Source organism: Glycine soja, chromosome 15 (genome assembly GCF_004193775.1).
Source record: "Glycine soja cultivar W05 chromosome 15, ASM419377v2, whole genome shotgun sequence".
In the NCBI taxonomy this organism is placed as follows: Eukaryota; Viridiplantae; Streptophyta; class Magnoliopsida; order Fabales; family Fabaceae; genus Glycine; species Glycine soja.
The window spans coordinates 7,642,048-7,657,007 of NC_041016.1; the positions used below are offsets into that span (position 1 = coordinate 7,642,048).

General features: G+C 28.7%; 2 protein-coding genes across 3 annotated transcripts; one reads left to right on the top strand and one right to left on the bottom strand.

The window, feature by feature from the left end:
• Nucleotides 1-5,687: 5,687 nt before the first annotated feature.
• LOC114386488 (acyl carrier protein 1, chloroplastic-like) lies at nt 5,688-8,425 on the top strand. Of its 2 annotated transcripts, none has more exons than XM_028346506.1 (4): nt 5,688-5,957; nt 6,842-6,958; nt 7,301-7,423; nt 8,071-8,425. In XM_028346506.1, exons 1-4 carry the CDS (start codon nt 5,907-5,909, stop codon nt 8,194-8,196), a joined length of 417 nt encoding a protein of 138 aa, XP_028202307.1. In that variant the 5' UTR covers nt 5,688-5,906; the 3' UTR covers nt 8,197-8,425. The 2 variants fall into 2 exon arrangements, with proteins under 2 accessions (XP_028202307.1, XP_028202306.1); XM_028346505.1 differs by having other exon boundaries at nt 5,711-5,963.
• Nucleotides 8,426-12,611: 4,186 nt separating this feature from the next.
• On the bottom strand, nt 12,612-14,664 carry LOC114386535 (sugar transport protein 1-like). Its single transcript, XM_028346549.1, has 4 exons — nt 14,535-14,664; nt 14,051-14,376; nt 13,214-13,846; nt 12,612-13,133 (listed from the first exon to the last, which is right to left on the bottom strand). Exons 1-4 carry the CDS (start codon nt 14,662-14,664, stop codon nt 12,687-12,689), a joined length of 1,536 nt encoding a protein of 511 aa, XP_028202350.1. The 3' UTR covers nt 12,612-12,686.
• Between the last annotated feature and the right edge of the window lie 296 nt (nt 14,665-14,960).

Sequence of the window (14,960 nt, forward strand, 5' to 3'; positions counted from 1 at the left end):
TATCACATTTCGATCGTTTCTTTTTTTCTTTTTTTATTATTCTCTTTCTATTTCCGTTAATTATTTTCATATTTTTCACTTTGCATAAGCAGCATGAGACAAACATTATTACTCTCAAAGTAAACACCTCTACGGATGAAAATGGGGATATATATATATATATATATATATATATATATATATATATATATATATATATATATATATATATATAAAGTTAGACTAAAATATATAACTTAAGCTATTTTATGTATCAAATTTAAGAGTTGAGTCTCAATTATTTACTTGATAGAGATTCTGTTTCAAATTTAGACTTGCATTTTTTAAATCCCAATATACCTTATCAGAAAATTTGCTTTAAAACCTATTTTGCAGAAAGAATTTATAAAAAAAAATCTCTAAATAAGTTAATGGATCAAAACTAAAAGGTTAATATAATGTTAGTATTATTATTATTATTATAGACTTATATATTACATTATTTTTGTTGTTGTTATTTACTTCAAAAAATTAACCTATTAATTAGACTTTAAAAAACTTTTTAAACTATCTAAAGTCTAATCTTTTAAATTAAATAAACTTTTACATAAGTACCGACACAAGTTATTTAATGAATAAGTTTGATTTAACCTAAACTTAATATGAGGTAGATCTAACTTAAACATAAAAAGAATATTCATTTTAACACTTAATTTTTTTCCTTGCTATATTAATCTCTCGCTTACTTACAAACAATGAGTATAAATAAATGAATAATCCTGTCACTAATAAATTTAAGTCAAACCCACCGAAAGGTAAAAGATAACACCAAAAAACAAGGAAAGGATTTGTTCATCCTACTAATAAATAAAACAATAAAATTGCTCCAAAAATGTAAAGGACATTTTACCATCTTTCTTTTTCTCCCGTGAAAACTAACACAATTACACTAAAAGTATCAGTTAAAAAAACAATTGATAATGTAGTAAGGTATTACAAGAAATGTTTATCAGCATTTTTTTCTAAATTTTCTAGCACTTTTGCTTTCCATTCCTTTTGAATTAAGTGTTTATTGATGATAATTTTAAATTGTGTACTGAAAAAAAAAGTGACGAGCCTAACGTTTAAAAGTATCAACTTTTTATCTCTTTCTTTATCTTTTTCTCGTCACCACTTTTCTTTTCGTGATTGGAAAATGGTAGGACCGAAACCCTACGTAACAAAAAAAGAAAAAATGGGGAAGAATGATGTCAATCCTCCCATAGGATCATGAACAATGGCACTAGCTATCGATTGCCGTAATTAAGTTTGTTTTCATGATTTTTTTTTTCAATGAGTTATCGTTTTTAAAAGCTGAATTGAACCATTTAGTTCAATCATTCAGTTTTAAAAAATTATTTTTTATTTTAATTTAATCTAAAACAATTTTAATGTAAATAAACATTACAGATAAGTATAAATTATTTTATCAATTATTATTTAATTTGGTGTCTATCTTAAAATATTCAATTTGATCATTTTAATCTTTAAAAAGTATTTAATGTTTTTCTTTCATTGAATTTCATTAACATAGTTGATGTTAATATTTATGTACTATTAATGTAAATTTTTTTATATTATTAACTAATTAAAATTTTTCGTTATATGATTTTTTTTAAAATATATTAAAAAGATTAATAAAATTATCGCACATAATTTCGGTCAAATGACAATATAAAAACTTTTTATATAATGCACGTACGCATTTACTATTTTTCTATCAGGACCATAGTTCACGAGTTGTTAGTTTAAAATGTAAATAATATATGTGTGATCTTCAATTATCATTCATTCCAAAGTCACTGAAATTTAATTAAAAAATTATACTGCTGCAGGGGTTGTTGTTAAAACTTAAAAGAATTGACATGATGAATAAAAAAAAAAATTGACATGCATTAAAATGATTAAATTACACTTATTCAACTGTAGTTAAAAATGTGCAGTCTTCCGAAAATAAAGACAAATACTCCGTGTCATTGTTTAGATTAATGGATTGAGTGGGATGCATTTATTTTTGTAAATTTCCTCATGCAGTCTTTGATTTTCATAATTAAAAAAAAAAAACACAGTAAACTACTCTGGCATTGGTATAGCTGGTGGTGGTTGGTGAGTGTTGCGCGTTGATTGTGCCGTTGGAACATTAAATCACGATGGGTGATTCTAAAATATTTGTCAAACTGTTGTACAAGAGCTTTTGATGCCATCGCCAATTTTAGCTATTATCATAGATGACTTGTTTCACAATATTTTTTTCTATTTTTTTTTATCTGTCTTTGAAAGCTTTCAGGTAAAAACAATTTAATAAAATAGTTGTAGAATTAGTTATTTTCTCATTTTCTTTTTCACTTCACAATCATGCAAGTGTAAAACAATTAATAGGTGACAAGTAAGAGTATAATTGATAAAAAATAATTAACGTGATATTAAATTTTGTAAATAATAGATAAATAAAAATGTTTTTTTTTTCAAAAAGGAATAGAGAGAGTAGTATTTAACGAATAAGTTGAATGAACTTTAAAACGTAACTGGATGTTTAAAAAGTAAAAATTAAAGTTAACAGTTAAAAAATGAAAGTTATTAGGTTAATTTATTGAATTATAAATATTCAAGTAAAATCAATTAGTTTTTTTACGGCTAGTCAAATTAGTTTTTAAATAAATAATAGATATAAATAATATAAAAGGATATTTTTATATTTTTTATGTTTTATAACTAAAAATATGTTTTAAATAATTTTACTTTCAATTAATTTTAATTTTTATATTTTTTTTGTTTAAAGATCAAATGTTTAATTAAAATATTAAAATAAACATCGTAAATAATTTTATAATTAAAGTAAGAGGGGTGATAAATATTAGGATAAAACAAAAATAATAAACGAAAAATCACAAATTCGTGACATTAATTTGAGTAACGTATAAAAAGAAAATTACAAATTGGTAAGATAAACTTACTTTCCAAATTATAACTTAATTAAATAAGTTAGTGAGTATCACAACGAGGATTGCAACAAAATGACAAAATAAAGAAATGAATTAATTTTTTAAAAATGATAAATTGTATGTATAATACAATCATTTCATAAAGAAAATTATGTGTTGTAAAGTTTAGTTTGTTTTTATTGAAATGATTTTTAAAATAAAAAATCTAAAATCCATCTAGTTCAATGTATTTTTTATGTTTATATGAATTGATTTGTGATTATTTCAAGATAAAAACATAGATGAAAAACTAGAATTTGATTATTTTAAAGTGAACCTATATTAATAATAAAAGAAATACTTTTATTTGATGTACACATTTTCCTGTATTATTTTACTTTTTATCAATTTTTTAAATTTTTATTACTTCTCTCATAATAATTATCTATTACTCTCATGCTTTTAGTTACTTTTTCTTAATTTTTTTAGTTGAAAGTTACGTTTTCTTAACTTTTTTTTAGTTGAAATAGATAAAGGTGTCTCTCTCCCCCCAGTAATAATAAAGTAAATAATCTTATTTGTTAATGAAAAAAATTAACCATTAATGCTTTAACACGTTCATAATTTGTTACATCGATAAATATTAATTATTAATTTTCCTTCCAATAATTGGAACAATCTACTCTATCTTCTAAAACCAAACTTGTATATGAATTGGCAATAAATAGGTACATGGAAACCAAAAAATGCAAACCTAATTCATGTTTGAGAACTTTTTTTTAAAAACAAAGTATATATTTTTTTAAGATTTTAATAAAAAAATGATAAAAAAAAATAAAGATTTTAATAAAGATTATTCAATCAAAATTAAATTTTTATTTTAAAAACCTATAGGTGACACCCCAATTTTAATCGAATAACAACACTAAAAATGTTTAAGAAACGTACTGTATTTAATTTTTATTCTGGAAATTATGAAATTAACGTATCTCGAATAAATAAATGTTTTAAGAAAATAAGAATGTATTCGAATGGGTGGAATGATAATGAAGTGATCAAGAATATTAGAAATTTTCCTCTCAGTGCCAGCCGTATTGCCGTACGTCCAGCAGCAATATAGAGATGTTTTGGAAACCTACTAAACTCACATTCAAAGTAAAAATATTAAATATATTCGTGGCCTTTGCCCCTCTCCATACACACTGAGAGAGAGAGAGAGAGAGAGATTTTAGAGCATGGAACCCATTGTAAGAACATGGATGAGTCATTTGGTGGAAAAAAATGTTCAAATATAAAATTCAACAAAGTCTCAATTGTTCTAAGAATGGTCAGCAAATCTTATAACAAATATTACTATTACTATCACAATACAAATGAGATCATTCTTATCACGTGCGTTTTCACCATTTACAAAGCCTTGGAATGAAAAATCTCGTATGGTGTATTTGTATAAAAGTTACGGCTGTGTTTAGTTTATGGGGTAAATGTGAGATGCAATTGAAATGAGATGTTTTAGGGATAAAAATTGTCTGATGTGTGTTTGTTTGAGGTAGATGTGTGATGTATTTCTTTTTATGGGTTTTATGGGTAAAATTTCACATCAAAATAAGATGGAAGAGAGGAAAGTCTTGACTAGTGAGAAAAAAGTTTTATCTTTTTAAAATTGTCCTGAAAAATCTTATGACTCTCATGTTAACTATATAATTAATTATTTTTTTTATCATAATTCTTTATGTATCCACTAAATCGTTTAAATTGTGTATAATTGATCTTACATTTACAACATAATTAATTATGCTTATGACAGTCAAATAGACGATCAGATAAAATTGTATAATTGATTATGGAATTTTTATAATTAACCAACAGCATTCAAGAAGAAAAAATTACCGTGGAATAAAAGGAAACGTTTGTGAATAATAGAGGTAAAAGGGACATTTGATGGATCTTTGTTTTTTTTTTCTTTTCTTTATTATTTATCTATTTCATTAATTCAAATCCTTCATCTTTTTTAAATTCTTTTTCATTTCAATCAAACAACTTTACTATCTATTCTATTTTATCTCTCAACAAACATCAAACATAGCATGTTGGAGTGTAAAGTATGATAACTGATCTTCGTAATAGTTTCAATGAATATATAGAGATTTAGTTATGATTAGATAAAAAAAAATTCAAATTTTAGCTTAACTGACATGAATTTGTAGGGAAATAATAACAAAAAAATATAAGAGATATTAAGAATAAAAGTATTAGTTATATTTATTAATAACTTAATATATGATTTATTTAAAAATTTATTAGTAAATGAAAAATTTAAATGTCTGTAGCAGTTTTCTTGTGAGTTTTCCAAACCCAATATTTTTTGGAAACTTAACTTATTTTTTAGGTTACTCTATTTTTTTAAATTTGTGATTTTAATTATTTTATTTTTTTAATTGAGACATTTCATTCAATATTTTAAAATATTCATAATTTTAATCCTTTTATTTTCTTAATTTTATTTTGATTTTATTTTTAATTTAAATCAGAACTCATATGTCAAATAAATTTTGTTGAAGTTATCATAATAATTTTATAATATAAATGTGTTAACAAACTATATCATTAATAATATTTTAAGATAATTTTTAGTTATAATTCAGTAAGATCCTCGTATTATTTATTGTAAATTAATAAGCCCTTTACATATTAAATAACTAATGGTTGTCAGGTGCACCGAACAAAGAATAAGAAGATCCAGATTCGAGGGACATGATCTCGGAGAGGCAAAGCGAACAAACGGCTACTCTCCTCCCACTTGCTATCCTCGAAATTAACGAAACGTAGTTGAAGAACCCACAGAATCAGAACCCCAACACTGCCTTATGCTTTCCCTATAAATACACATTGTCCCTTCCTCTCGTCATTTCAAATACAAACTCACAACACACTTTGTACACTCCGTCCCTCTTCCCTGTCTCTCAAATGGCTTCCCTGACGCAAACTTTCATGTCCCTCGCCTCTCTTCCCAATCTAGTTATGGTTTATAAAATCTCCTTTCTCGCTCTCTTCATTTCACTTGCTTCTGTTCCATCTGCTTCTTTTGTAAACCTGTTTTCTTAATCCTTTTAAAAGGAAACCCATTTGATTAATTGATTAATATTGTGTTGTTGAGTTGGTTAAGCAAGGGAGATATTTTCCCCTGCTATTTCCATCTCTTCATCTTCACTCACGTTATATCGATTGCATTTCCATGCCTTCATTGTTTTTAGAGATATATAATATTAAGCTATTCTCCTTGAGAATTCATAGACGATTTTACTAGTCGATTGGACTTTCAATTAAAGGGGTGGTCTGACTCTAATTTCCCTTCAACACCCTACCTTTTATCTATTTTTATGTTAAGTTTTTAAGATTTTTAGCAGCTAAATGCTCTTGGTCTTGGGGTTTGGCTATAATTTATTTTACTTAATTGCCCTAGATTTTACAGAACCAACTCTATTCTAAAATTTGGTGTATATGTTGAAGAAAAATGCTAGAAACACACTCACGAACACACTATTTTGCACAGACTCTCTTTGATAGGTTACAATTTATTAAAAATGGCAATTTTTTTGTGGATTTCACATCACATTTAATGATTCTCTCTATGATTTGGTGGTTTTTGATAAATTTTAACCAATTAAAAAGAGTGTGTTGCTAGCACTCCTCATATGTTGAATTGAAGCTGAGTTTTTATGTTTTTTTTTTTAATTATTCGTTTTAAAAATCTTTTTGGCCATTCTTCTTACCTTTTTTACTTCATTGTTTTTTGCTTCATGGCTGAAAACTAAACTGGTCTTGTGTAATATTTTGTGGTTTCTTCTAATTATATTGTATATTGCCTGGACTCATTCAGTTCTTGTTGGATACAAAAACAGGTACCCGGTACCAGGATCTCCCACCCAAGTTCAGTTTCCCTCTCAATTAAGGAGGGAAGAAGTTTCCCATCCGTTACATTGCAGCCCAGAGGATGTCGGTTTCGATTTAGATGTGTGGTAAGATTTGCAGCCAAAAACCCATATGTTACCATTGCCTCTGCAATGGGATCAATTAGCTTAATTTACTCTGTTGTCTCTATCTTTGATCTGATATTCTAAACAACTTTTGATCTTGTAGAGAATGCATCTTTCATCCTTAGCTTCTGCTATTGTAATTTGATATTGTACTAAACTATCTTTGTGACAGACGCTGTTATTGTGTCGTTAATAATCGCAGAATATCACTTGTATTGTATTATCCATGTAGCCTTTTGCTTGTAATTTTTTTACTTTATCAATGCTCTGGCCAGTTTTTATGTGGCATGAACTATATAACCAGCAAAGTTTTATTTCATGCAGGCAAAACCAGAGACAGTGAAGAAGGTGTGCCACATAGTTAAGAAGCAATTAGCACTACCAGAGGAATCATCTGTTACTGGAGAGTCTAAATTTGCTGCACTTGGAGCTGATTCTCTTGACACGGTATTTTTGTATTCATCTATTTATCTATGAATTGTTTTTGTGGTGTAAAGTCATGCTAGGTAAATCGAAGTTTATAAATTAATAAATATATAAATTATTAGTATTTGCTACACTTGATTGTATCTATCATCTGTTAGTTATTTTAACAATATGCATGTTTTGTTGAGGTCTTATTTTCTCATTAGTGCTTTTATTGTTATTTGTGTTCTCTCTGTCTCTCTGTAATGACGTGGAGGACTAAAATTCTTTACCTGATATATAACTGGAAATTTACAGACTACAATTGTGTTCCTGATAAAATACCTGAAGTTGTCAAAATAGTTCTTACCTTACTATTATTGTGTCCTTGTTCGGCCCTCAGTTTGTTTAAGCAATTTAGTTTTCTTCATTCTTGGTTGCCTTATTCCTTTGGTCTATAGTTTATGAATGACATGTTTCCCGTTTCTTAATTTTTTTTGGTGAAGATAGGAACCAAACATCTGACCTCTATTCCCTCACCTCACTCCACCCTACCAAATGAGCTATAACCTCAAATGGCGTGTGCTAAATTTTGTTATTGTGCTGAACAGATCAAAACACAATATCCGTGGTTTATGTTTGATAATCTTTTACTTGATTATTTAAGACTTGCTTTTCAATTTGTGCAGGTTGAGATTGTGATGGGACTTGAGGAGGAATTTGGTATTACTGTGGAAGAAGAAAGCGCCCAGACTATCACCACCGTTCAAGAAGCTGCTGATATGATCGATAAGCTTCTTGAAACCAAGGCTTAACAAGCGTGTGCATTTTGGAGTTTTTTGCTATTTCAATGGAAGGGGGTTTTAATTTTTATCTTTGGTATTACACCTAGTTTTAATTTTATAAAACTCGTGCCATTTCATTCCCGTTGAAAGAAATTGGTCCTCAAAGTCATGAGTATTTGCATTTTTTAGACATTTCAAATTGACCGTCAAACTCCTACCATTTTGCTCCCTATTTCAAAATATGCTTCTCATTATTCCATTTCATGGAGACCCAATTAACAATAGACTTGCATGACAAAAGAAAAGTGTGAACGATTGCTAGGTGCCTTTGGATAGATATATTCGATTTAGTAAAAATGTAAGTGTTCTCAGTTCGCCGTTTAGACGAGACATTAATCACTCCGTATCACAAAGTTCATAAATTCATACTAAAATAGGTTTAAAAATTGAACAAATTGAATTTGAAATTATGAAAGTCTAGGAACTTTGCAAAGTTAAAGCGACAAAATTGATACTATAATCAAATTCAGAACCTGCTAATGGTATATTAAACTTTATAAATTATACCAAGCTATTACAATTAATCAAGCTCACAACAATGCCAGCATCATTACACAAGAGCTAAATTAAAGCTGAGACTATTTAATGAATGCAGCTCTTCAAAATTTTCTGCCAGCATCTGATAGAACTGATTCAGAAAGAAAGAATGAATTTTTATTGATGATTCCCAGATCCCTGTTGCTGTGCCAATGTGGTAGCAGCCTAAGGCAGTTAGAATATAACATGATTTTTCTCTCAAACTCTCCCTCTTCTCTCTCTGCCCCCGCCCCCCTGCACTCTGTTGAGTGTGTGTTTGTGCTGTCTCAAAAACGTATAAATGAAAAATAAAATATTCGAAGGAACCTTTTTGGTGAAATTTCTTGCTTGTATCTTGTCTCCCTTCTTCAATATGTTTAAAAATACTAATTCCAGCAGAAACTGATGTTACTTAGACAGGATTGTTAACAGCAATAAGAAGTTAATGTCCTTCTTAAGAGTATATCAGAACTAAGACTCAAAGAATGTTTAAAGAATTAATTATCGATTCTTCATTAATAAGATCCGTATTTTGGCAGCAACATACTATACAGTAATTTCAATTTTCACTGTAAATGCTATATTGCTTCTTTATCACAGCTTGCGGGACAATGTGATCAAGTTTTTTTATTATAAATTTAATATTTTTAATTGTGCAGTAACTGAAACTACCTAAGAGAATACGTACATAGGAATGGTGAAATAAATAAAGTCACCAATGCAGTTGTTTGGCGAATATACTACTACATATAAAGTCAGAGAGGTGGCAGATAATATACATGATAATAGTTGGCCATTCTTATTAATAACAAAACAAAACAATTAATGATCTTTAATAGGAAAAAAAACAAACTTGTCACATATAGGTGAGCAATATGAGTACATGAATCTCAAAATTTATAAATAGGTACCGGATATGCCAAGATCGTAACTTCCAAATTCAGAGACTGGTGATGTAAGTCATGGTATCCTAATTCTAGATCTTCAAGATAATTCACTTAATATATGTTCATTCATAGGATCTTACTTCTGTATATTCAAAATAATTCCGTTAAGATATGCATACATTGCTGAGAAATACGGTTTTAAAACAACTTAATCTGGTACTTATCCTCCATTCATTTTTGTTCTTCATCTTTTTGACTTATTCTTTGAAGTAACTAATCTCACTCTTCTGATCCAAATCACTCCCTTCTGTTACTTCTCCTTCTCTTTCCAGAATCAAATAATATCTGGGTTAAAAACAAATATTAATCGTCACAGTCGGTTGGTCAAGAAAGTCTATATCAAAATAAGTTATTTGTGCACCTATAAATATAGGAGGGGTCATCCTAAGAGACACTTTTTAATTTTTGTTTGTCTTGTAGTATGAGGTATGTTCTATCTATCACTAATTAATGATTATATTGCATGACATATTTTCACTTATAAAACAAAAATACAGAAAACTATTTATTTTATTAAAAAAACACTTTTTAAAAAATATGTTAAAATAAATTCACCCATATTCTATGTTCATTCCATATACTTTGTTAATATTTATTTCAACTTTTAGTTTAGATTATAAAATATAAGTAAAAAGTGAGGAGCATATTATATTTACAAAGTTTACGCTGAAATAAAATTATATAGTAAATGGTTAAATAATTATTGAAATACTGATACAACTGCAATTTTAATTTTTCATTATATTAAAAATATATTTCCTTAATAAAATAATATATTTTATCACAAAAGTTTAACTCATAAGTTAAGAAAAATGTGAGTTATTATAAATCTTTTAGTCAGATTTCTACGGATAAACAAACAAATGATATTTTATATAAAAACAATATTATGACTAAATGAATCTCCATTATTATAGCACAAACATATAATGTGATTAAATACTTGAAGTTTACAAATGGATTTAGAAAAAAGAAAAAGAAAAGTTTAGCATTAGCAATTAATTTCTTAAGAAATACAAAGCTCGTGTTCTTTTGGCGATTGCGGCACCACCGTAGCTTTGATTGGGTTTCCAAGCTGTCGTGCATGGCACTGGATGCTTCACATGCATTGGGTTGATTTGATGTTCTTACCTAACTCCATTCTAATTTTTATGGCTGAGATTGACAGCTCCACATGAGAGGGAAACATTACTTCATTCAATTCAACCTTGGGTGAATACTTCTTCCAATCTTCTTGTGGGTTTCATGTGTTTTTGTAATTGATGTGGTAGCAAGTTTTAGTCTTACATTTCATGTGTTCTCTACTTCAAGATATGCATCTCATCCGTTTTTTTTTAGAAAAAAATATAATAGCCTTTGGATGATTTATTATTTAAAGCTTATTATATTTATTTGTAAGTATATATTCATATTTGCATTAATAATATAACTAATATCCTTCCTTGTATATTGCATGAGTTTATTTAAATATAAGAAGATATATTTTAAAAAAATAATTTTTTATCAGTTTATAATTATTATACATAACTCATTGTAAATGGAATATTAAGTATTATGTGTATTTTTTAAATTAAACATATTGATTATTAATTTTTTCATGAGATTATCACTGTAAAATAAAATACATTAAATATCATAGTTTATTAAAGTAACTTATATTTCCAGATAAACTATATATTTTATATTTATTAACATTTAAATAAGAGAAAATATAAACTAATTAATTAACCTAACTCTAGAATCAACAAAGGTGTGAGTCTAGTTTTATAACACAGTCATAATAATGATTTTGGAGAAAAAATCATAATAATTATGTAAGTAATTTGACACTTATATAACTTCTCACTCATGCAATTAGTATGAAGTAAGGACGAATAAAAGTATGATCAAACATTTAGCAATTGCAAGATTATTCTGCATCTTCACTTCTTAAGAAAAGAATGAAAAAGTTAATTTATTGTTTTTAGATTTGGGTCTATCTTTGAAAATAGTTTCAAAGAGAATATTTTTTTAAATTTTAAGCAAATGTATTTTCACTCAAACCAAGTGTCACCTTAATTTTCATTTCCTAGGTATTTTTCCTATATGAAAATTATAAATTCAAAAATAATCTAAAAATAATAAATATGACTATAATACTCTATAATTATTAAATTTGACTATTTATTAATGATATAATTTTAATATGTAGTAATTTTTAAATACATTTGTTATCAAAATTAAGATTTATTTTAAATTTATTGAAATAGTATAATTTTTATTAAATAGATTAAAATAATATTTTTAATAATTCTTAAAGATATTAAGTTTAATGGTGTGAATGGGAACGAATGTTATAAGTAGTTACTTTATCTCTTGTTTATACATATAATAATAATAATAATAATAAATAAATAAAACATGGAATCATAATTATCTTCTAAAAATATACAAAATATTAATTTTAAAAGGTAATAATCATTCCTTAGTTAGATCACATTAATTTAAAATTAAAAAAAATTACATACCTATCTCAAAAATGTTAAATAAAGGTATATTAAAATAAAGGTTACATAATCAAATTTTAAAATTAATAAAAATTAATCACCTATCTAAAGAAATACTATAATAAAGATGACATGGACTGCATCAAATTTGTATATTTTTTAATTATTATGTGAACTAAAATAAGTATTTTTGTATTATTAATATAGACTTAATTGTAAATTTTACCACTAGAATTTTATTATTTTACAAATTTTAATTTACCACTCAAATATTAATTCTATGAATTTTACCATTCAAAGGTATGAATAGTAACTCCCTAAGCAAACAACAACTGAAATCTAACACAATATCAAGAACATGCTAACATTTTTAGAAGAAAAAACAATGCCTAATATTAAAGAAATCATTAGATTATTTAAAGTTAACATAGGTCCGATTAATCTCCACATATTAATGATCTATGATCCATCATAGATTGAAAGAACACGACACAAGGAAAGGAGCATAGTTCTATACTTCATCACCAGGTTTGGAGTCACTTGGTTTAACAAACTTTCTCCAATAGGGATGATTCTGCCACACAACATGCATTTCTTCAATGGGGACACCCTTGGTCTCTGGTAGAAACTTATAGATAAATATGCTCATCAAGACCACAAAACAAGCAAAGAAGATGAACAGTCCAAACTTCATATGGCACAACATCGTCGTGAAGATTTGAGCAATGGCAAAGGTGAAGATCATGTTAACAGCAACGTTGATACTTTGGCAAGCCGATCGCACCTCAAGTGGGAAAATCTCACTTGGCACCAACCACCCTAAAGGACCCCAAGACCATGCAAATCCTGCCACATACACACATATGCCAACCACAATTATAGTGGCATACCACTTTGGCAACTCTCCAGGTGTTCCATCAACTCCAAATTTAATTCCAATTAAACTAGTAATCAAAACCTGCACAAAAACAATAAATTTATACCATAACAGTAAAAGAGCACTCAAATCTAATTAATTAACAAATTTAAGGAATATACCTGACAAAGAAACATTTGTGTCCCTCCTTCTAGGAAGAGGGTGCGTCTCCCAAACTTGTCAACCGTGAATATTGAAACAAGAGTGGCAACTGCATTACAAGCCCCAGTGATGAGGGCAGACATGAGCGAAGCAGTGGCACCAAAGCCAATGGTCTTAAACAAAACAGGAGCGTAGAAGGTGATGACATTCATGCCAGTGAGTTGTTGGAAGAAAGGGATGGCTATGGCAAATGTAAGTTGGGGCCTGTAGTGCCTCTTGAGCAAAGAGGCCCAAGGGTGTTTAACAGCTTTCGAGGATTCACTCGCTGCCACAAGATCTGTAAACTCCTCGTCTACGTCGACGTTGTTTCCTCGGATCTTCTGCAACTCTGTCTTGGCTTGGTCATCTAAACCTCGTTCAATCAAGGAACTTGGTGACTCCGGAAGAAAGAATGCACCAAAGATTATCATCAATGCAGGGACTGCAGCACAACCCAAGCTGTAGCGCCACGCATTCACACCCTTGTATTGGGCAAAAAGGTAGTTTAAGAGATTAGCAACAAAGATTCCAATAGTGATGGCTAACTGAAACATCATGTTAAGAGCTCCTCTGTAATTGTAGGGAGCAACCTCGGACATGTAGATTGGCACAGACTACAGAAACAAAACAACAACAAAACAAAACAAATTTAGGTGCCTTTTTCACCAGATACGTAACTAATAAGTTAAATGGAAGACAATTAAAAACTCAATTGCAAATAGTTTAGGAGTGATTCACTCAAACCAGAATCTTACACTAAACCAGTTAGCAAAGAATCTTACACTAAACAAGAATTAATGAGGTATGTGTTTGATTACCTGATTGGCACATCCAATTCCAAAGCCAAGTAGTAGACGACCAACAATAAGCATCCAAACGTGTGAAGCGAAGAAATTAAGTCCAGCCCCAAAGAGAAAAAGCAAACCCCCAAACAGCATCGTAAGCCGCCTTCCGAAGGCTCTAGTCACCACAGATGCAACAAGTGATGCCACCAAAGCCGCCAAATACAGAGATGAAGTAAACAAGGTCAAAGTTTGGCTGTCAAATTTGCAGTACTGGTTGTCAGATGGTTTCATGTCGTGCTCCTTTTCATACACTTCCGGAAAGAATTTCTTCAAGAATGGATCCATAGAGGTGACTCCACCTACATAATCATCCACTATCAATTAATAGAAAGCACTAATCTCCACCAAGGTGAATCAATTTCAGTAACAAAACAGTTAATGATCTTTAATAAAAAAAACTTTCACATGTACGTGAGTAATGAGAAAAGGATGAATCTCAAAATATATGGGTACGTACCGGATATGCCAAGATCGTAACCAAAAATTAGTCCTCCAAATGCAGCAACGAAACATGTGAAAAAGACTCTTTGTGTAAGCCGGCCAGGATAAGCTTTGCCTCCTTTGGAGGAGATGAGAGCACCTGCCATACTATAGGCGGAGAAGAGTTAATGATCAAGGGGCACTGATGTTATAGATCCTAATACTATATTATCAAAATAGTTTCAGTTAAGATATGTTAATTTATAGGATCGTAATCCTATATTTTCAAATTAGTTCCGTTAAGAGATATTCTTGGAGAGAGCTACGGTTAAAACAACTTTATCTCGTGTTTCTTCTCTATCCATTTTGTTGTCTGTTGTTCATTTGTAACTGACTTATTCTTTGAGGTAACTGATCTCACTCTTATGATCCAAATCACTCATTCTCTTCTGTTACTTCTCCT